This window comes from Lissotriton helveticus, chromosome 6 (genome assembly GCF_964261635.1).
Source record: "Lissotriton helveticus chromosome 6, aLisHel1.1, whole genome shotgun sequence".
NCBI classification, from domain to species: Eukaryota; Metazoa; Chordata; class Amphibia; order Caudata; family Salamandridae; genus Lissotriton; species Lissotriton helveticus.
This window is the reverse complement of record NC_136067.1, coordinates 1,052,648,633-1,052,673,337: the sequence shown is the minus strand read 5'-3', so window position 1 is coordinate 1,052,673,337 and position 24,705 is coordinate 1,052,648,633. Positions and strand designations below refer to the sequence as shown.

The window sequence follows — 24,705 nt, the reverse complement described above, 5'->3', positions numbered from 1 at the left end:
AGACGAGAGTCAACTCCCAACCCTTTTAGGAAATAACGCCAAAATCTGGACACAAATTGGGGGCCTCTATCCGAAATGACCACCTTCGGAATTCCATGCAGTTTGACTACATGTTGCACAAACAAAAAGGCTAATTCTGTAGCATTAGGAAGATTTTTTAGAGGAACAAAATGACTCATCTTGGAAAACTGATCAACCACCACCCAAATGACTGACTTCCACTGACTGGATGGTAACTCAACAATGAAATCCATCGACACAGTGTGCCAAGGGTAAGGAGGTACTGGTAACGGCATAAGGAGCCCCTGTGGAGATTGTCTAAGACTTTTCCCTTTTAAACACAGTTCGCAAGTGGCAACATACTGTCGAACCTGAGCTTCCATGCCAGGCCAAAGAAAATTCCGCTTCACCAACTCCAAGGTCTTTACCACTCCCTTGTGTCCAGCCAACGGCTGATCATGGAACATTTGAATGGTTTCAACTTGAAGCTTTTCTCCAGGAACGAATCTTTTGTCTTGAAAAAACGGTTTCCCATCTTTCACAGAACGATTTGGACCTTCAGATTCCCAATTCAAATAGTCTTCTTTCTGAAATTCTAATTCAATCTTTTCTTCCAACTCATCTATTACAGAGACAGCTACTATCTTCTCCTTTGGAATCAGATATTCTTCTTGTCTTGCTTCTGGATTTTCTCCCGCATTTAAACGAGAAAGAGCGTCAGCTTTCCCATTTATCACTCCAGGTTTGTAAGTGAGTACAAAGTCAAAATCAGCAAAGAACAGCGACCAACGTAATTGTCGCGGCATCAGGGTCCGAGCAGATTTAAGGAATTGCAGATTTCTATGGTCTGTAAACACAGTGACCACATGTCGGGCCCCTAGTAAATAATGTCGCCACTCCAGGAAGGCATTCCTGACTGCCAACAATTCTTTGTCTGCAATGGCATAATTGAGCTCTGCGGGGGACAGTTTCCGAGAATAATAAGCAACTGGATGAAGCTGCCCAGTTTTCTTATTACGTTGAGACAACACTCCTCCAATAGCCAAATTGGAAGCATCAGCCTCCACAAAAAACGGTTCCAAAGGATCTGGGTGTTGCAAAATTGGAGCAGTGACGAAAGAATCCTTGAGAAATTGAAAGGCCTTCTCAGCCTCCGGTCCCCACACAAACTTTTCATTTTTTCGAAGCAAACGGGTAATTGGGCTCACCTTCTCAGAGAATTTCTGGATGAAACGCCGATAAAAGTTGGCGAATCCCAAAAAACTTTGGATTTCCTTCACTGTACTTTGAGCGGGCCACTCACGGATTGCTTTAAGCTTAGAGTCGTCCATGGATACTCCATCTGGGGAAAGAATGAATCCCAAAAATTCCACCTGGGTTGTGTGAAACACACATTTTTCCAATTTTACGTAAAGTTGATTTTTCAACAGACATTCCAAAATGGCTCGAACATGTAAAACATGCTCCTCAATGTTCTTGGAAAAAATAAGAATATCGTCTATATAGACAACTGCAAATCGGTCCAGAAACTCTCGAAGGATATCATTTACGAAATGCTGAAAAGCCGCAGGAGCATTGCACAACCCAAAGGGCATCACCTGGTACTCAAAAAGCCCAAATCGGGTGCGAAACGCCGTTTTCCACTCATCCCCCTCTGCCATCCGGACCAGGTGGTAAGCCCCCCTTAAATCTAATTTTGTGTAGACATGGGCTTCCTTCACCTGGTCCAAAAGCTCCGAAATGAGTGGCAACGGGTACCGATTTTTCCTAGTCACCAAGTTCAAGGCCCTATAGTCTATGCAAGTCCTCAAGCTCTTGTCCTTCTTGGGAATAAAAAAAAGAGGGGAGGAAACTGGAGACTGGGAAGGTCTGATGAATCCATTTGCCAAATTCTTGTCTAGGTATTCTTTCAAATGCAAATTTTCAGATTCAGGAAGAGCATAAATGCGACTGCAAGGCAGTGAGGCTCCAGGTTCCAATTCAATAGTACAGTCATACTCCCGATGAGGAGGAAGCTTTTGCACCTCTTGTTCGTCAAAAACAGCTTTCAAATCTTGATACTGCACTGGGATTTCTGGAAGTTCCACCAAACAAATCATCTGTGGTTGGTTAGCCAAACAATAAGATTCACTAACTTCCTTCTTTTGAGGACGAGGATGAAAACAATGTTCTAAGCAATATTCCGAGTTCAAATCTACAGTTCTCTTTGCCCAATCTATTTTAGGATTGTGTTCTGTTAACCAGGGCAAGCCCAAAATTAACTGAAATTGAGGGGCGTCAATTAAACTGAAACAAATGAAACTGCAGTGTTTTCCAGGCCCGGAAACCGAAATTACTTCTGTATCAAATGTGATCGGACCGGATGACAGTGGAGTACCATCAACTGCCCGCACTGGCTCTGGCTTGATCTTTCTTACAAAATTTATACCCAGACTTTTTGCAAATAAAATGTCGCAAAAATTTCCGGTAGCTCCAGAGTCAATCATGATTGCTACCGATGCACATTGATCTCTTCCAAAATGAATTTGGCAGGAAAGAATGAGATGCGGAGCTGAGAGCTGCATAGTATTGGACAGGGATTGTTCAAAAGGAGTTGACTTAGATTCGGCATGCACCAGAGCAACTCCGTCTACTGGTGGAGCTTCTCTTTTACCCATGACGATGTCTTAGGTCTTCGGGAACACTCCTTAACGAAATGGCCTGAACCTCCACAATACATACATAATTTTCCGACTCTTCTCTTTTCTCGCTCTTCCTTGCTCAAGGGACCACGCACAGTTCCAATTTGCATCGGTTCTTCTACGACTGCTTCATCCTTAGGTTTTATTCCTTCAGAACGAATTCGGTCAAACCTGGGAGGAATAGGTCGATTTTCCTTTCGCCGCTCTGAACGCCTCTCGGATTGTCTCTGATCGATTTGAAGAACCAGGTCTATCAACTCGGAAACATCAGTGGGTCTTTTAGGAATCTGAGCTAGACCATCTGTTAGTTCATCTCTTAGACCTCGGTAGAAAATCGCTGCTCTTTTTTCCGTTGGCCACTTAGTTTCCACTATAAGTTTGTTGAACTGTGCTAAATATGCCACTAGTTCACGATTCCCCTGTTTCAGATCAAGAAGCTCATTGTCTGTGGTTTGCGAGATCGCTCTCCGATCAAAAATCCGCAAAAATTCTGTCTTGAATTCTTCGAAGTTGTATAACATCGGATCATTGGTAGACACAAATGGCAAAGACCAAGCCGCGGCATCCCCACTCAGGTACGACAGCATGAAAGCCACCTTTGACTGGTCCTCTTTAAATATTATTGGTTTGCAAAGATAGTGCAGCGAACACTGTGTGACAAATACCTGTGCCTTATTTGGGTCTCCCATAAACCTTTCTGGTGGGGCTAACGGAATAGTTGGGGACATGGCATGCACCACCTGAGTAGTAAGCTCAGAGGAAGATGGAGATGGATTAAAGGTTGGAGATTTCTGACCCCCAAAATCAGGTCTAGGGCTTACTGTGAGTTCATATAATCGTTGTCGAAGAAAACTAGTTTCTTGATTGGATTTTCTAACTTCTTCTCTGGTCTCAATCAACTGCTTCTGTAAGCCTTCCAGAATAGACCCCAGGGCCTTAACGTCAAAACCTTCTGCCATGACACCCAAGCGGAAAGCAACTATTGGCACTTCAATCTGTCAGATTGGTACCTGAAATTCCTGAAATCCGCGGGAGTGCCAGGCCGAAGGTGATGCTAGCTCCCAACTCCCTCACACCACTGCGCCAGATTTCTCTTGCCTCAGTGGCACGGGGGAAAGGGGAAGTGGAAGAGAAAAAACAGAGAGACTGCCCACACAAGGTTCTTCACCTCGACTGTTCAGGAGAGACAATGTTCTTCCTATAAAATTTAACAAAACATTACTAAGTTCCTACACAATTCAACAGTAAATCTGAATTCTCTGTCACCCTTATCTCACCTGACTTAGTGTGGGATTTTTCCTCTCTCTTGTAAATCTCTATATGTAACTTTCATGCAAATAACATCTGAACTTGTGGAACCAATTAGGTGAAGTGATTGAAGATAGAGTTGGTACACAAGAATATATATATATATTTTCATCTACTTGTAGAGACTGCTCTGCAGGTGACTTCACTGGTAACTGAATTCCACACTATTCCAATACACCAAATCGAATAGTACTGTTCCAGAAGAAGCGCCAAAAACAGGTCAGCAGAGGGCGCTCTTGATTAACATTAGATACTTTTACTCAGGCAAAGGAATCTCTTTGTATTCATAACGACAATGTCTTTTCCAGTCTGCTCATTGCTTCATGAGCGTAATAACCATAACGTAGAAGGCTCAAAATTATAAGTTCAAGTCTAGGCAGAATTACCTAACAACATTAAACGAATCTCAAAGGAAATTGTCTTTAAACTCAGTGAAGAAGTATCATTCTCAAAAGACTTCGATTTTCAAATAAGAACGGTCTCACCACATTCGTGCCTGGAAGGTGAGTTTAGACGAAAACTGCTGACACCACTGCTGGGCTCACAGGAGGAGTTCTCTGACAGGAAGTCTTGGATTCGCTGAGGCAACAACCAGCGCAAATACGCCAGTTCCGAAATTCCGAGTGGCGAGCAAAGATTCAGCTCTCTGGAATGCCGCCAAACGGAACTGAGAGTAAGAGGAAAACTAATGCCTGGGAATACCGAGTAGATAACTCAGGCCAAACTAAACGGGAGAGCGCGAATACGCATCCGCCTCCCGCTAATGGACGGTTGAAGTGCGACGTTCAAAAGACGCTCGCGCTTCATAAGCAGCTGCGCTTGCAATCTCTGAAACCACTAGAGCGCTAACCACAAGCGCAAACAGTGGCAACAGGGATATGCCTGATTTGACTCCAACGATACTTGGAGACCAAACCACACCAACCAAAAGCAGTGTAAGGGGTCTTAGACAAACCTAAACACTTGGAGCGGGGGGAAACTAATCGTGAATGACCAAACAGGAAGCCATTCCTGACATGGGGAGGGAAGCTTAGGGCCGGCATTACCTGAGGCATTACGGGTGACGACTGAAGGGTTTGTATATTTAGGAATTTACATAACGACTAATAGTTCCGTCTCGTAAGCAAAAAACATACGAGTTCTTCTGAATTTTAAAGAGGATGCGAGCAGATGGAAGACCCTCCCACTCACAATGTTAGGACGGGCGGCAATGTATAAAATGATCAACCTTCCGCGGTTCTTGTATGCACTGCAAAACGAATACTTCCCTCTTCCGCGTTGGTTTATAAGATAAACGAGGGACTTAGAGAATTGCTTTGGCTAGGGAAACAGCCTAGGATAGCGATGGAGACACTACAGAGAAACCAATACAATGGAGGGATTTCTGTCCCCAACATTGAGGCATATTATTGGGCGGAACATCTCGCCCCGATTAATGACTGGATACATGCCCCGGCAGATCACCCCACGTATAGACTGGAAAGGGAGAAACTGGGCCGTTGTACATGCCTACATTACATATATGGAGGGAAAGGGAAAACAGCATTATTACCAGCAACTAGGGTGACCGTAGAGATATGGGATAGGGCGACACGACGGATCGGCTGGCTGCACAAACCGTCGACATAAACCCCAATTTGGCAGTGCGCTTGGTTGAGGGAATTAAACAAGCTGAAAGACTTCCAACGGTTTGACGATATAGGCATCTCCGTGTTGGGTGACCTTCAGCGGCGGGGAGCCTTGAAATCCTTCCAGGACCTGAGGGCAGAGTACGGTTTGCACCACTCTCAATTTTTTAAGTATGCGCAACTGCGTCATGCGTGGCAGGCGGAGGGGGGCGCTCTCGGAGCCACTGCCGGAGTATGCTCTGCTAGAGGGCCGCTTACTGCAGGAGCATGTACAGGCCAAGTTAGTTTCCCTGACTTATAAAACTCTTCTTAACAACATGCCGGACGGACTAGTGAAATTGAAAAGTGTGTGGGAATCGAACCTAGGGGCGATGGCCACGCTTGACTGGGAGACGGCATTGATGCATCCTAGGGAGGTGGCCATAAAATCTCGTCTCCGACTCATTCAACTCAGAATTTTACACAGAGTTTATTATGACAGACACCGTTTACACAGGATGGGGTGGGCTGCTGACCCTAGTTGCCTGAGATGTGGTCATGCCGAGAGCAACTTCTATCACACCATCTGGGAATGTGGGGTCCTCCAAAGTTACTGGGCTAGAATAATGAGAGAACTCTGAGAAATACTCGAAGTGACCCTACCACTGGAGCCTAAACTAGTCTTACTGGGGATAACGAACGAGGTAGACCTGACTCGAGCTGATCGAATTGTTTTGACATTAGCGTTAGTGGTGGCCAAAAGGGATGTGGCGAAGGAATGGGGAGCCCCAAACCCTCCAAAGATTGCAGAATGGAGGAAAGGTATGGACACATATATGGCGGCTGAAAGAGTTACTAATAAAGCGAGAGGTTGCCCGAAGAAGTTCCATAGAGTGTGGGGGAAATGGAGACGCTTCTATGGCCTGGATGGGGGGCTTTGAAGGGGTAGGGTGAATTCCACGGGCTCTTTTACTGTACACAGGAAGGACTTGGGGGCAGCTACTTACCGGGATGGAGGGTGGGATTTTCAATACAGAGGCACGGCTTTGTTTAGTGGTATGCAGGAGTAGGTGGGTGGCGGGTGGAGGGAGGGTAGGAGGTGATGGCAATTCGGATGTGACATGCTCGTTATGCTTTTGTTTTCCTTTTGGTTTGGAAATGCAAATAAAAACAAATTTTAAAAAAAATCTCTACTCCCCAGCTGGGATCTGCAGAGAGGGTCATGGGGGAATGCATTTTTAATGAGATGGTTAGGGATCTATGATTATGCTTTTCACCCATACCCTCTCATTCCCATGCTTCTCATGAAAATAAAGAGGGAGCTGTGCCAGTTGATCCTGATTACTCCACGCTGGCCCCTACTGCATTGGTTCACAGAGCTCCCCCTACTCTGTGAATCAGAGCCTTTTCACCTTCCCATAACGAGAACACGATTAACCATGAATAAAGGCCAAATCCTGCATCTGGAGCCTGCCTCTCTTCGATTGCATGCATGACTCCTGAATACATTGAAGTCCAAGATTTAGACGTCCCTCTGGACTGCAGGGAGATAATGTCCAAAGCAAGAGCTTAATCCACTGACAAAGCATATAAATTAAAGTGGAAACACTTTTGTTCATGGTGTTTACGGAACAATATCCACCCTTTCGTTTCATTATCAGAGCAAATTCTGCCCTACCTTCTCTCTCTTGCTCGATCAGGGCTGGTACATGTGTCTGCCAAGGTTCACCTGGTTGCTATTTCGAGATACTGACGCTCTTCGCACTCCTTATCTCTCTGCTCTACAAACAATTCATGAAGGGATTATTCAGAACTATTCCCCAATTCGGGCTCCTCCTCCGGAATGACTTCTTAATGTGGTTGTCTCTCAGCTTATGAAGCCACCGTTTGACCCTATCCACAAAGCGGACCTCAAATTTCTCACTTGGAAAGTCTCTTTACTATTAGCTCTCACTTCTGCTAGAAGAGTTAGCGAAAACCAAGCCTTTAAAACAAAATAACCCTATTTATGCTTTACTGAGCACTATTTCTTCTCAGAACGAATCCAAGATTTATTCCTAGGGTTCCATCTCAATTCCACCTAAACGAACCTGTTCTACTCCATAAGTTTTTTCCAAATCCAAGAAAGCCAGCTTGGAGATCTCTACACACACTAGACCTCAAACAAAGTCTTACATTTTACTTGCAACAAACTAAACAAAATTGAAAGACTGACCTGTTGTTAATATGTTCTGGTCCATCCAAACAAAGTACTTCTGTAACAAAGGCGACTATTGCAAGATGGATTGCAGCAACCATCCAAATCTGCCATGCTAGCGCAGGAAAAACACTCGGTTAAACCTAAAGTGCATTTCACAAGAGCAGTGTCCATCTCTACTGCCCTGTTTGCTAGTGTCCAGCTGGAAAAGATCTGCTGTGCTGCTACGTGGAAAAATACCCACACGTTCATGTAGTCAGACTGCAGCTGTAGGACAAGCGGTTTTACGCCATCTTTTCCAATAAGGTAAGCTTCAATTCATAGAGGTGATTTTTCCTTCTTCCTTTTAAGTATTATTACATAGCATATTATTACATAACATATTGCTTAATAATCTTTACAGTGTATAGTATATGTATATATATGTGTGTGTATGTGTGTGTGTATATATGTATGCATATATATTTATATATGTGTTTATATATTTATTATTGTTCTCATTGTATTGTGGGAATTCATTGTGAAATGCAAATGTCTATCAACCTGTTACCCACCATCCTCTAAGTACTTAGATTACTACAATGCTTACCAACAACATCTGCTTGCTATTCTGATTCAAGCATGTGAATCTATGAAAGATCCAATACTTGAGAAGAAAATGAGTTATTTACCTGTAATTGTGGTTCTCCAGTATTGTTAACTTTCATACATTCACATGCAACCCACACGCCTTCCCTGAGAGGCGTCTCTTAATTTAGTAATGTTTACTCTTTTCACACTTGTGCTTGAAAATGTGAGCCTTTCTTGGGAGGATTCTACAGAGTGCGGTCACCTGATAGGTTATGGTTCAAGTTTGGCCAATTTTACAAAAGGTATAGAAATGCTATTGCAGTGATTTTTCATTGCATTCTGTCCTATGGTTATATAATTTACTGCTTTATAAAAGCTACAGTGGCACTCCCACTTAGGGATGATTCAAGCATGTGAATCTATGAAAGATACCATAGATCAGGTAAGTAACCTATTTTCTTTTGCAAAAAGCATGCATCAAAATAATTATCTTGGACTCTGACTGGGCTAGGGTATAGCAATACTCCTTTGACAGCACAGTTACATGGAAACTACCTTTGTGCCAGGGAGTTACTGTTTCTTACCAAACTAAAAGATGTCAAGTCGATTGAACTTAATGTCTTTGATCACAGCAAGGCCTTAGTGTTCTGACATCTTCGACGATAAGAAGAGATGTCCATATGGTGTGTGCCATAGCAATAGTCAAGTTGATGAATTGCACTTTCTACCGGCTATTTACTTAAGAGAAAAATCCGTTGCAGGGAAATTTAAAATGTAATTTGGAATGTGTAGTAAAGAATAAGCAATGTTAGTAGTAAATAGGATCAGCCCATCATGATGCAATTTCACTTGCTGTCTTAATTTCCCCCAATAAAGGTTATCCGCAGTTCATTTATAATATTTTAGTGTGTCTTCTACAAAGTAGGCTTATGTTGGATTCTGTGTGACTGCCCTTTGCTACTGTGCTCTGTTTTGCCCAAGTCCACTGTCTTGGTATTTAGTTTCTGTAACAGAAGAATGCTGTTAACAGAATTCCAACATTGTTTGCCCTACGTATTCTTGCATATTCCACCATTTTACATGTTTAGTCCCAGTTAATGGACTGTTATTTAAAATATAGCCCTTTATTGGATCCAAAAAATACTGTTGTTGTTTTACCCCTTCTCTCTTGCATCTGTTGTTTAGAAATGGCATCTCGTTTGTAACTTTGTCTCAATACACTGTTACAAACAAGTCTAATTTCTGCTAATTTTGTTTAAGAAGTTTTTCAATGCTATTTCCTTGGAAGGAGAGTAATGGTGGTATACTTTGGCACACACAGGTTCATGGGCAACATTTCCAATTATAAGCTTTGAGTTATTCAATTTTCTTTATAATTCTTGAACCTATAAATATACCTTGAATGATGCATGCCAGAAGCAAAAACATTATTTTTACAGTCTAGTCTTCTAGTTATTTTAAAATGCGTTAATAGTTTGGTGGAGGTAACCAATCTACAGAAAACAACCTGCTGTGGTTATTGGCTTTGACATATGTTTGTGATCTCATTGTTTTTTCACAACGTTGCACAAATGTAAAGACCAGTGAGGGGGAAACACATTGCATGCTTATACGTCTCATTTAATTGCACCCTTCTTAGCAGCCAACATCATAATTCGGATATTATGATGCCTCTTTTGATGGCTGTTTCCAGAACAATATGCCCCACAGTCCTATTTCTCTCATTTCCTTTTTATAACCTTTGTTTTAACACCTTCATTTAGGCTTCCTCTAATGTCCAATGTTTTTTAGATCTTGCGTACCAGACAGTGTAGTGTTTGCACCTACAAAATGATGCAGCTTCCACGTCATGGCGCCTTTTTTCACTTTTTTATTTTACTTCAGTCATGCGGCATCCAGGATGCCGTGCAGCATATCTAAAAACCATAGGCAAAGCCAGTAGGCACCAGAGGCAAGATTTGTTGGCTTTGCCAGTGCTTGTTCTGTTGTGCACTCTTTCTATCAAAGTGCTCTGTGCATTGATAGCTTCTGCTTCTTCCTTGGCCTTCCCTCACACCTCATGCTCCTCTTATACATCTGATGAAGCTGTTAATGAGATCACATTGTTGGTCACCACATAGTTGAAATTACTTGATGATCAAGCACAATGGGAGTAATGATTGGCCTCGTCTTACCTTTGGCTTCTGCTGTTTTAGGAGCATGTACTAACAGAACCAGGATGCTTGATAGTACTTCTGTTTTCTTTTCCTGCTCAGATTTTAGCAACACCCATTTTATAGTCTGTGGGGTTATTTCATTAAGTCTGTGATTATGGGTTTTGTTTTAGCATTATCCGCGAACGTCCCATTGCTGGACCTGATTGGCCTGGAGGAATCCTCGCTGACGAGATGGGACTTGGAAAAACAGTAGAGGTGCTCGCGCTTATCCTGTCCCACCCCCGGAAACATGTTGAACAGGATGCATTGACGTTACCTGAAGTAAGGAAACTATGGCAGAAATTAGACCTTGTTAGAATGTATTTTGTCACTTTCCTTTTTCGGATGCTGCTCTTTTCTTTCATTTTGTCCGAAAACGTAGGGCTTGATTGACAGAAGTGACTCTTAAGCCTAGAGCTAGCCACACTTGCTGAAAATGCCCATAGAGACAACTTTAAGAGGGGCTCACACATTTAGCTACTGAAAAAAGAGGTGGGGTAACCTCTGCAAATTTTATATGTATTCAATCAAAAAAGGCAAAGGTTAAAGGGACATCATAGTTAGGCGTTGTAATGTTTAAAATGCAAAATACACTTCAGTTTACCAGTTATACTTTACTGATGTAATCATAACTTGCGCCCCATCATGCAATGCTTATGACCTTACATATTATATCACTCATTACATGTTCAATGACTTAATTGATGATATCACTGATGACATCATGGAAGCCACTGCTCCAAGTAGAAACCATGTAGTATTGGAGACGAGCCTTATTCAGTATGGTAAACGTTATATGGGACACACTTTAACTCCCATTGAAGTTTCAAGTGCAAGAAGTACTTAATTTAAACAAGGTCAAGACTTGAGCGCATCAGTGTGAGTTGCAGAAGTACATTTTAAATAAATTGTGCCTTAATTCAAAGGCCTGTTACCAAGAATATACGAGAAGAACTAAAGTCTCATTACAATACATTATTTACCGGTATATTATATGCTCACATTAGAGTTGTCATGTAGTTCTATAGACAATTTACATATATTTGGAGCTCTAAACAGTGCAGATATTTATTTCCAAAAGTTCAGTAAAAAAATCTGAGACAATATCTATTGTTGCAGAATATAGAATCTATGAGTGATTCAATTATAGACAGTTCAAGCCGCAGTAGGATTGCAAGCTTTGTTAAAATGGTGCACACCATTCTTCTTCCAAGAGTATGTGTTTGTACTCGTACGTAATTCAGAGGCTTGTCAGTAGGATTAGGTCGTGCATGCCATATAATTGGCTTATGTATAGCATTGAAGCCGTTCTTTTGAAACTGTATGTCAGATGAGCTATTTAACATTCACTTCCCCTTAAGATAAATAATGACCAAACACTAGTTTTGTTACCTTATTCAAGATTTAATAAGTTTCTGATCTCATTAGTGACTATAGTGCCATTCAATTTCTTGCACATTTCTTTACCAGTAAACAAAAAGCATTGTATCTACTTGATGTGGTGATTTCAGAGATATGCTTTTTAATTTGCTTGTTCTGCTTGTTGTGACGCGTTATGCCTTTTATAACTACAGAGGTTATGAAAAAATGGGACTCTATGTACCTTGCTGAATACATTTCAGTATGAAAAGTTTATAGCTGTGTACTGGATGATGTCATCAGTGATGTAATTGGAGATGTTAGTGATGTCATCAATGATATCATTTAATATGTATTGAGTTACATAATACGTGAGGTCATAAGTAGTGTGTGGCAGGGGCGCAAGTTATAGTTATCTCAGTAAACTATAACTGGTCAATGCCAATATTTTTTAGGTTTTTAAACTGTATTAACATTTTTAAATATTGCTTTTCGTGTTATTTCAATACCCATCTATAACATCACTTTATTCTTTGTTTTTTTCCCAGGGAATTTCCGAAGTTTGTATAGCGTAAGATAAGATGGTCTTATCATTCCTAACTATACCGTAACTTTAACGTTTGGTATTTTGAGCAATTTGTTTATCAATTATATTCTTCCAACTCCTCTGCTGAGCACAGCTTTTAAGTGTGCACAGCGGGGAGATTGGAAGCAGGGCCGGGGCTTTGTTCAGGCCCTAAGCCCAACCCCCACGCGCATGCCAACCCTCTTTTACATGCACCTTTTGGCCGTGTCCAATGGGGGGTTAACTGCAGAGCCTGCCTTTGGCTAGCCCCTAAACCCAACACCCAATGTTCACCAGTCCCCTTCATCCCCACATTTGACCTGGTTACATATTTTATAGTTTTTTTGTGGTACCCCCATAGGACCACTGCAAAAGCTTCTTCTCAATGGCACTGCCAGACCACACAATTTCCCTAAAAGAAGCTTGTTTGATTCTGCAGTACCATGCCAGTGAAGCTTGTGCCGCAGCTCTGCAGAAGTACTGTGATAGCTCACAAGAGAGCCGTTCTGGATCTTTAACACAACAGCGGCACAATATTTTAATTTGGAAAAAAAACAAGTGGGCTCCTCAAGGGGGTCACTCTGTGACCCCCACACAAGTGCCAGGGGTCAATGTGTCATACCTGGCCCTCTTATATGTTTTTTATCCTTAACAAGCGCAGGACACGGGAAACGAGTCCTGTAATAGTGGCTTCAATTTGTTATTCAAATTGTGGTCAGCCAATCAGATTGCTCAGAACCAGTACAGGTCGTGTGGTACCCAAAAGGCCACCACAAACCTACTACTCCACAGAGCTAGGAAGAGGGCATTCACCAAGGAATAGAAGATGCACCACATCCAGACAAAGACTCAAGGTAGATACTGCAGGACAACACATTGCAGTGAGAGCATCAATGCTGTGAACATAGGTGACTATTCAGACCTCTTTTCAAGGTATGAAAGATATAACTGGGAGGAGGTGGAGCAACTACTAAAGCATCTCCTGGGCCTTAACGCAAATGCTGCAAAGAATTGGTTGAGGAGGGGAAGGTAATTTCCAGTGTCAATATCCATTTTGCATTGAATGCCACAACCAAAGCCTCAAGGGAAATGAACACAAGGGTTATCCTTAGAAAGCATGCTTGTTTCTATGTGTCCTGACGTCCAACAGCACACCATTAACATCCTTTTTGGTAGTTGAGCACCTGTTTGGGCCACAGGTAGACATTATAATGGAGTAAATCTAAAAGGACATAGCCACAGCAAAGCCATGGGGGAGTTCTAGATGCAAATGCATTTTCAGCACCAAAAGGCGCAAGAGTTTGCAAAAAGTGCAGGAACACCACAGCTTTCCGGCTTTCAGCAGCATCAGCCCTCTCAGAATAAACAACCCAAAACGTTAAGCCACCAGAGGATACTTTAGAGGCAATGGCAGAGGAAATGGTAAAGGTGGCCTGGAAATGCATCTCCACCTCCAAGCAGTGACTTACTGACCATCACACAACTCTTGGAGGAACAATCGGGTTATTCCTTAAAAAGTTGGAAGAAATAACCTCAGACAAGTGTGTCTTATCCATCTCCCTGCAAGGAAACAGCTATGTTTTCCACTACACCAACGAACAACCCACGTTGCCATCACAAAATCAGTCAGAAACATCAAAGGCTGTTTCAGTTGCAGTTCCAAGGACTTTTGAGCAAAGGCGCTATCTTAACCAGTGTCTCTGCATCAACGGGATCAAAGGTATACTCCCTTTACTTCCTCAGCCAAAAAAATGAAAATGCCATCCTAGTGCCTATTCTTGATTTACATCACTCATCTGTTACATACTATGCAAGCACTTCAACATCTCCAACCTGAAAGACGCCATTCCACTGTTCTGCACAGATCATTACATGGTGACCCTCAATCTCAAGGATGTCTCCAATGATAACCCCATTCATCCAACACATCATTGATTCATCATATTTGTGGTAAGTGGACAACACAGCCAGTTCAAAGTCCTCCCCTTCAGGGAAACAACAGTCCCAAGGGCCTTTAACAAGTGCCTACTGGTAAATTAGCAAACAAATTAACAGGGAGGACTGAGCCAGAGTTGAGGTAAGGGTTAACTCTGGCTAGTAGGATCCCATGCACGAGCTGAGTCTTTAAAATATGTAGCATGTTCACATGCAGCAAACATCACAAAGGAATATTATAAATTGTCTTCAAAATTCAAAAAAGTGTTTTTCCTGAACACGCAGAAGCTTTTCACCTTCTTAGTACAACATATTATTTGAAAAGTAATTATTAAAAGTGTATTTTTATACATGAACTAAGAACCGTTTCTGCCCCTGCCTTGATGATAATGCTATTAGTGAACTAAGAGGCAAGTCACTTGTCATTTGTATCCTGGAAGTGGCCTAGATTCTTAATATAGATGGAACAGCATTATAGGCTATTAAATCAAACACTAGAGTTTTTTGTCCTGCGCATATCCTGAACTCACGTTAAGGTGCTCTCCTATTGGATAAGGAACAAAAAGGAGGCTTACTAATACAAAGCATTTACCTGGATCAATCAATTTGGTCAAGTGGAGAAGCTGGGACTGAACCCAGATTTTCCAGTTTCACACTGTGCAATTCAGGCATGTTAGAGGCTCTGCAATTGCAGGCTTGATGCACACTTTACAAGCTGCTCTGGTGGGTGGCACAATCAGTGCTGCAAGCCCACCAGTAGCATTTGATTTACAAGCCCTGGGCGCTGTACTAGGGTCTGACAAGTAAACCAAACAAGACAATCATGGAGTCACTAATCCATACATCAATTTACCATAGGGAGCACTTGCCCTATGGCACTGAATAGCAGTGGCACAGTGCCCAAAGCATCTAAAACCAACAAAAACATAAGAGGCAACAGCAAAAAATGGAAGGAAGACCCAGGCCAATGGTGCCAGGTCCAACAAGGCACTAAATGGGTATCTCTTTCTGGCATACAATTGTATTGCTTTTTCATTAATTCTTAAAGGATTAGATTAGAATATGGGTGACAGCCAGAATTCACATTATATTTTGAACTATATTGCATAGTGCGAACCTCGTCCTAGAACACAAGAGCACAACACACAGACTACTTTGTTTTTCATTGATTCTCAACATAGGGAATTTTGCTGGTATTCACAGGTTACTGAGCCGAAGTCAGGATTTTAACTCTTTTCCAGATGATATACGTTTGACAGTTATAGCCTCCAGGCCACATCGCCTCCTGCGAAAGCTCGGCTCGTTTTGGGCTCGAGGTACCAAGAGAATCTTGAGCTGATCCAGAGCCAGGCATCTGATTCCAGCCTGGCTCGGGCTTTCAATGGCTCATTCACCTCTAAGCATACTTCACTGCAGCGTTGTTCTTGTCTTTCCATACATAGATGATAGGCTGCTTAAGAGCTGCAGCTACCAGCAGTGCCTATTACATGCTCAGAGCTGTGTGAGTAGATATGCACAGAAGTCAAAGTTAGCCTTCACATCTATTAGGCTTCATTTGGCAGCTGTAGTTGTTTACATGCAAAACACACCACATAAATCTTTGTTTAAGATCCTTGTAGTAAAATATTTTGGAGCATCTTAATAGAATTAGTCCTGAAAGGACACCGCAAATTCCGCCTGGGATCTTAATGCAGTTTTTGGCAGGTTTTTTGGGAACAATCTTTAAACCATTTAGTCAAATGTAATAACTTATATGGAAAGCTACATTTCTAGTAGCAATCACTTCCTTATGCAAAGGCAGTGAATTGCAGGCTCTAATGATGTAGGAGCCTGTCGTCCTGGTTCATAAGGAACAGGTTGTTTTGAGACCAAATTCACGCTTCTTGCCAGAGGTGTTATATTCCATATAGGTAACATAATATAGGCCCCGGTAACTTCATTACCCTTCACCTTAATTCTTCCCTACATTACACTTGTAACTGTTTACAGGGACTGACCTTTTACTTAGATATGACATTGCATTCAGAACGTGGGTTTTTCCTAGTTTGAAATCTCATGCATTATGCATGAGGATTCTTAGAAGCACAGCAGGATGACTATCTCCTGTATTCAATTCAATTCAAAAACTCTTTATTCGGTAACCATTACAGTTAACCATAAAAGCACAATGCATATATCACAACTGTAAAAACGTCAATCATAATTTAAAGTACTAAAATTAATTGCGTCACATCACAATTTATTTTCGAGACCTAAAAACACTTTTTAAAAACGCAGTAACAGATGGTAAAATTATCCTCTAGCTGCAAAATAACTTTGTCTGACTGTCTCCTGTATAATATCTATGTATAAAGTTCATGCCCGATGTCATCCTTAGACCGACACAGTACTACAGCGAGGTAGGACCCTTGGGTAGACCTATGGGCATATATACATCACATCCTTCTAAGATAGAGCAGAGGAGACCGAGACTTCCCAGTCGACACACTGACCAGAGACGCTGAAGTTCCTGCATGCAGACACTCCAGCTCGCAGTGGTCTAACATCCCTCCTGGGGTGTCCAGCTCAAGACCAAGACGTGGTCCCACAGTCTCTCTCTTCAGGTAATGGGGTTGACTAAATCCTAGAGGAATTCTTGGCTCAACACCCATACACGTGCTAGGTACATATAGGTACATCTAGTTAGGAAGGCATCGTAGGAGCATGCATCTTTTATCATTTGTTTTATATATTCATTTGTATTCATGATTATTGCAAGATGGTAGGGCTATATCATCCATTTACCTTTAGAGTACTGCTAATCATTTATATCTTATACTGTCTATCTGTTGTTGCAGTTCATCTATTCTACACCCGAATACCAATTGTTTAATAAATACTTATTGAAAACGCCCAGCCTGTTTATTCTGTGTATCTCTCTGAGAAGAAACTAAGTAGGCATGGGTGACTGAGCGAAAAATTGTATATTGTTTCCACTGTCCTGGGGTATCAGGGTAGTCATGTTTGATGGTTGCCAACAACTATTCTCTTATTGCTAAGAGGACATTCTAGTGGTACTGTGAGCTAGTTGGTACAAAAGGCCACCATACCCGGTGGGGGTGTTCAGAGTCAGTCTGTCACCAGTCCTACAGTGTATGCTGTCCAAACGCGCAGATCCTGTATAACTATTATAGGAGCTACACGACAGAGGCTATATCCCATTCCATGTCATTTTATTCTTAACCTTTTGACTTATGTGGACTCACCCTTACTTATTACAGGAATCTGGGGACCCCCACTGGAGTTTTGGAATCCGTGGACCCCCACTAAGTTAATATTGAAATCCTAGGGCCATGGTCTAAGCAATTTTGATGATTTGAACCACAAAACGATACTATATTCTGTTTTATGTACTTGCACTGCTCCCACTTATCAATATGGAGATAGCAACTTAATTTTTGGTCTTCAGAATCAAATTCCTTCACATTTACAGAACATTGTAAAATGTCACATTTTAAATTTTGATTCTATATTTATACACACCTGATTAATCCGTAATATTAATTTTCTAAGATGTTGTTGACCCACTGAGTAGGCATTTTGTATCCCCAGGGGTCACCAGATCACAGATTAAGAACCACTGATTTAGACCATTGCCTTAACTATTTACTTTCCGCAACCCCAAACAGTAGCAGAAAGGGCATTGAAAACATTGGTTGTGGGGAGGGCTCTAGTATAGTACAATGACAAGGCAGTTGTTTGTTGGTTTTGCAAAACCCAACTTACGAAATCCGATTTACAAGCCAGGTCATGCACAATGATAAGTCAAATGCATCTAGGTATATTATGCTAAAGCGAAAGAATACAGTGCCTAAAGCACATTCCACTCACAATAATAGTCACATTTGGGTTTCTAGGAAACATGGCTCTTGTAGATTTCAGCAGTGCTGCTACATGGTCCACAGGCCACACAATACACTTTAATAAAGTACTACTGTGTGAACATTAATGCCCAAAAAGAAGTTCAAATTGGGCTGACACTCCCTAGAGCATTACTTCAAACATTTGTTCATCTGTTCTTGAGCCTCCCCTTAAGAGGACTTATGAGTTAGCGCACTGCTTTCTACTGTATGTAAAGCATGTTATGCAGAGTTACACATGCTACAAACCGAAAAATTTTACTTAGCTTGTCATTATCCATTTGTAGCTTGTAATGGTGTTGAGTCTCGTGGGTCTTCCAACCTTCCAGAGTGTGAACATATGCTTGAGATTTTTATACTACATACATTACATATATTTAGGGCCACTGAAATGTATGCAATTCTGTGGCCGCATCTTATTTCACTTTGTTATGGATTTTCCATAAAATCCATCATCTGCTGCATAATCCGCAGACTTTAGCCCCAAACAAATTGTTTGTAGCTCAAACTGGTTAAAAGCTGTTAAAATCATGGCACAATGTCTTCGTGTGCAGCAGTGGAGGCCTTTCGCAAAGGTTAACTGGTCATCTTTCAGTTGCTGACTTCTGTATTTGGTTGTTAAACTTGTACAAACTGGTACTAATGAGGTATTACCACATGTAAGAATTGTAAAACAGGGAGGAGCCAAGCTCGCGAGCGTAATGGTCGCCTTTTAGCTCGGCTCCCGCAGCCCTCCGGCCTGATCGTGTATCCTGTCTAATATCCTGTCCGGAGACGACACATTATCGGGGAATTGGAAACGGAACACCTTGTTTGTACTTACCATTTGGTCCGGAGATTTCAACGTGTAGCGGCTCCGAAGTTGTGCCCTCCGCAAGATCGGGGCCTCCGTAGAACCTAGACCGGGACCTAACCTGTGGGATCCGACGGCTCTCGGCCCCGGCCGAGAGCGTGAACCAATGATGAGAGCCGTTGTGCGAAACTCCCGGCGATCCTGATCCGGGCCTGCCCTGGTGACCGCGCGGCTGATGTGGGTGAGATGCACCGGGGACTGATTCTGTGAAGGGGTCCTCCCCCCGCCGCTGCTTTGTCCGGCGGCCCTGGTCCTCTGCACCCGGACTCTGCTTGTTGGGGGCGCCGGTGCTGGTGTAGGCGGGGACCCGTATTGGGCGGACATCCTTTCGGCACCAAGGCTGCCATTGCTGGGACCCCCGGAGCTCTGTAAAGTCCTACATTTTTTAACTGTTTTTTCGGGGGTCGTGGAGGGCGGCGACTGGGCTGACTTCACGAAATGGCGGCCGACCCTCTGAAACAAGAATCGCCCTGTGGCGGCGGGCTTGGGTTGCCTAATTGCGAGGGGGTCTGGTCTGGTGAGCGTGAGCTTACGGTCAGAGATATCCTGGAAGCTCTGAGATCCCTGCGCGCATCCCTGGCCCCCGATGTCCCTGTGGGTCCGCCACGATCTGCCGCCATTTTGAGCAGCCGTTTCTTCTTGCCGCCCTCTTGTTTCAGTGACTCCATTGCCTCGCCCCCCTCGATTGCTGCAAGTGTTGCTGCCGCTGATCGAAGACCGTTTTGTGTGCCGGTGACTTTGGAGCTCCCTGTTTTTCGAGGTTCTGACCCCGGGGACTTGGACATTGTGCCGCGGCCCTGTCCGGCACGGATGCCTGGAACTATTGGTGGACGGCCGCCTGCACCTGCTCCGATGGATTTGCCTTTGTCTATCACAGAGACCCCCTCGCCTTCCCCAGCGGCGAAACTGAACTCCTGTTTTTCATCATCCGTGCTGCGATTGCTGATGCATTTAAACTCTCTGTTTGGACTTCTGCTCCCTTGCGGACCGATTTACACCCCATGTTGTTATGGTAGTCACCACTTTTTTCGATTGTATGCTGGTCTTGTATTTAGTATCTCATTTTACACTGTCATGTGGTGGGTGGGATTTGTGGTTCGGAAGGGATGGGGGTGATATGCACGACTCTTGGTTGATTCTTGGTATACGACTTAGTGGCGCAGTTGTTTGTACGCATGGAGCGGTGGGAGGTCCCCTCCTCTGTACGTTTTATGGCGCTTGATGGGGTGTCGTCCTGGTCTGTTTTTGCTGCGATTGTCTGATTGGGCGGAGGGCGGCGGCCGACCATATTGATTTCTGTTCTTATGCTCCTCCCTCCTGTTTTCTTATTTCCGTTTCTGTTTCTTTTTGTCTCGTTCTTCTCTCTTTCCTTCTCGCTATATTTCGGGTTCTGGTTTAGGGCGACAGGCACGCTGTCTGAAGGGTAGGCCATACCCTTCTACAGGGGTGCAGGGTGGGATGGGTGGGTTGGGTTCTATTTGTGGTTTGTTTTTATGGTTCTATGGCCCTTTTGTATCTCCTTTTCGTAATGCCGCGTCTGTCCCTGCCTCCCGTGGTGTGTTCGGGGTGGGGTGTGTGGCGTCGTTAACCCTCCTTTTATGGTTCGGTTGCTTTTCTTTTCGATCGCTGTACCCTCACTGGTGCTGATACTCCTGTTGTCTCCTGTATTCCCGCCACGGGACGCCTGTGTCGACGTGTCTTCTTTCTTTCGTTTTTATATTTCATTTCTTTTTTCCTTTTCTCATTGTTCCACCTTGTCCTCCTCCCCTCCCCCTCCTTCCCCCCCTCTTCCCCCTCTTTTCCTCGTCCCCGCCCCCCTCCCTCCTTTTTCCTAGAGGTCACTACGACGGGCTAGTTTTGATGTGATGTTTCTCCGATCCCTCTGTTCTGGCTTAGCTGTAGTTTGGGTGGTGGGCATGTGACGATGATAATGCTCAGGTGTCGATTATGTCTCAATTATCCTGATCTTCCTGTGTGCATTGTGTTGTCTCTCCTGTACTGCGGCCCCTTACCCCCTTATTGACGCTGAGGCTGGTTCTGGGACTTCGGACGTCTCTATATTGAAAGTGAGCCTGTCGTATGCCTTATCCCCATATTATAAAATTAACCTTTTTTGTTCCTGTGTCTTGGCCCTCTGGTTCCTAAGTCTCTTCTCCCCTTTTTACGATTGTACTGCCTATGCTTCTTGCTGATTGATTCTGTAATGTTTGCCTTGGAACCTCTGATTGCTTTACACATTGCGGCCGGCCGATTTGGTTGTAGGCCTAGACTTGTATATCCTTTTGATGCCAATAAAGGTTTTAAAAAAAAAAAAAAAAAAAAAAAGAATTGTAAAACAGTGAAGTCATACTATAACAAGCATTGGCATAGCCAATAGGTCTCGCCTTTGGGACCTTATAAGTATTTAGTTATGCAGCAGGTCCCAAAGGCGAGACCTATTGGCTGTACCAATGCTTGTTTCAAATAAGGACTCCCTGAGGTCTGCTTTCGGGCGAATCAGAATGGCACGGTCGGACCACATGAAACGGTAAATCTGAATGTTGACGGAGGTTTTCAAGGACGCAGAAAAAGAAAAAAAAGAGAGAATCGAGTTGTCTCCAGACTGAATAGGTAACATTTTACAGAATCAGTTCAGTCTGCACATATATGCGGCGAACTCCAGAGGCATGCACACTGCCTATTGCCAACAAAGAAAACACAGAACCCTGTGGGCCAGTTTCCATTTATTGATCTTTGAAAAACAGCAGAATAATATTTCAGTTTTGTTTTACAGCTCAAACCCTTTTCCGAGTCCCACAATTATCCAGGGAAAGAAAGATGCCGCACATGCAAAATTAGCCTGCTTTCTTTCTTTGCAGTGATCACAAAACGAAGGAAACTGATTTGGGGGGGAGCTGGTGGGGGCAGACCTAAATAAAGGGGCATTGTTTGGTTCTGTCACATGGCCACAGCCTTGCTCCTCTTTAAAGCAGAAGAGTTAAGCAAAAGAAAACAAGTCACCAAAGTGCGAGCTGCGTGTGCACTCTTGTGACAGCAGCTATTTTTTTTCAAGCACGCTTGTGGCGGCATCCGCCTTGCGGGATCGAGCTGCGGCCAATTAGTACGTCCGCTGCTGCTCGTTCCCGCAAGGTGGATGCCGCCACAAGCACGAGTGTGTGCTTGAAAATGAGCAGAGGGACGGCTAAAGGCCCTCCTATGAAGCGCATGCGCGCTGCGTAGGCGAGACCTAATAAAAATGAGCTGCATGATTTTCCTTTTCTTAGTGTATACTTTAGTCTACCCTGCCACATAATGTTGTGCTCCCATGCCACATAATTCTAGTGGTCCTTCATATGTTAATTGACAATTCGCCTGTATATTTGTACTGTCCCTTGTTGCATTAATCCACCTACCTCACTCAGCTGTTTGGGGGGGCAACAATCTGCGGTGGAGTCTTTTTCCTGGTGTATTGTGGGTTACAGGAAGGGTTCATGAGTTATACAAAAACCAAAGGTTAGTCTTCAAAGGAAAACACTTGCAATATCCATGCATAACACTAGATTACTGGAGTGCTCAAAGCATGTGAATATGCAACGCTACAAATAATAATATACTGTAGATAACATTCTTCCTTCATCTTTGAGAGTGTGGAATCTATTACTTTGCTATTATTTTATTTTAATTAATCATTTATTGTTTTCACCAAAAGAACGTTCTTTCTCAAGCACAATCAAAATATTAAATTGATTATAAAGTCCCATTATATAAAAATGTAAAAACATCAGTATCTATTAGTCATCATATCAGAGAATTTAATACAGGCAGATGTCCTAAGATGGGAGCAGTAAGCTTCTAAATATATTTTTGAAACTCTGCCATTTTCCTCCAAATCAGTTTGGGTTCAGAAAATACAGACATTTAACTTCTCAAATGTACATTTTTCAAGTAATATTTCAACCAAATAATAATTCCTTTTTATTAGATTGAACTGCACAGAGGAATGCTACTTTACTTAGCTGGAGAGCTACCAGTATCTCATGAGCTGCTCGTTTGAGAAGCCTGATGTAAACCAATTGGATTTTGCAAAGAGAATGCCAGACAGACACCGTGTATGGTGGCGGCATGAGTTCTAATTTCTTCAGTTAACTTTTAACTAGTAAATTTCAGTGTTTTCCATTTTGTTTAAAATATTACATTGAAACTGACATTGTAACCTAATTATAACATCGCTTTAACCTTTGTTTTTCAGTGTGAATACATCATCACAGAAAATCACCAATTGGCATGCAAACACAAGGCAGTAATCCAATGAATCTTATCCAAGTTTATTCAGCAAAGACACAACATGACTTGTTTCAGCCAAATGACCTTGTTCACACGACCTACAGTGTTGCAACCCCTCCTCTTACGCACCCATTGTGGTAAACATAGTGAAAGGACCCATGCTTATCCGAAATTATGACGGCATGAGGACACCCACCTCTAAAGAGTGAGGGCCCGGGGCTGAAATCTGCCCATAGAGGGGTCACCTGCATGCCCTCTTCCCTCTTAAACTGTTGCTGGGCCTTGGGGGATGGAGGTCCCTGGGGCTGAAATGGGCCTAGGGCAGGGGTATCCAACCAGTAGCTCGGGAGCTACTGGTAGCTCACTAGCACCCTCAAAGTAGCTCTCAGAGGTGAAGCTAAACCAAGCCAATCTCAGAGATTCTGTGTATATTAAAGAAGGCAGCACTGCTCATTTCACTACCCTTAAGAGTTACAGACAGCCAAACCAATGGCAGGACCTGTTGATAACACTCAAACACACACTTTGGTGGCCTATCAATCAATCAATCAGGGATGTATAGAGCGCACTACACCTGTGAGGGTCTCCAGGCGCTGGGGGAGTGTGTTGGGGGGGAGGGGGGATTTGTGCAGCTTTGGTCATTCGAAAAGCCAGGTCTTATGGCTCTTCCTGAATGCTTTCAGTGTGGGGCTTCATCTGATGCTGAGGGGGAGTTCATTCCAGGTCTTGGCCATGATGTAGGAGATGGGTGTGCCTCTTGTCTGGTTCTGTGGATGCAGAGGATTTCGGCCAAGGCCTGGTCAGCCGAGTGAAGGTTTCTTTTGGGGGTGTAGAAGGAGATTGAGGTATTGGAGTCCGGTGTTGTGGAGGGCTTTATAGGTGTGTGTGAGCAGCTTGAAGGTCACTCTTTTTTAGACGGGAAGCACGTGGAGTGCTCGTTTATGCTGGGTAATGTGGTCTTGTTGTGGGATGTTGAGGATGAGTCTGGCTCCGGCATTCTGGACAGTCTGAACTTTGTGGAGTACAGATTTGTTGATTCCGGTATAGAGGGCGTTCCCGTAGTCCAGCCTGCTGGTGATGAGTGCATAGGTAACGGTCTTCCTTGATTTGGGGGGTGGGTGCATTTGAAGGTCTTGCTGAGTATGTGGTGGGTGTTGAAGCATGTGGAATCTGCAGCGTTGGCCTATGGGTCTGCCACTTGAAACATGTTTATCCACTTTAAATCTGAGTTGGGGAGACTTACTGCTGTGGTAATACCGTTTGTGGCGCACTG

General features: G+C 43.2%; 1 protein-coding gene across 1 annotated transcript in view; it reads left to right on the top strand.

The window, feature by feature from the left end:
- The window catches only part of SHPRH (SNF2 histone linker PHD RING helicase), an 884,400-nt gene that overhangs the window by 209,690 nt on the left and 650,005 nt on the right, over nt 1–24,705 (top strand). The window contains exon 6 of the mRNA XM_078648685.1: nt 10,690–10,840. Within this exon, the coding sequence (XP_078504811.1) occupies nt 10,690–10,840 (151 nt within the window). The remainder of the gene's footprint in view (nt 1–10,689; nt 10,841–24,705) is intronic.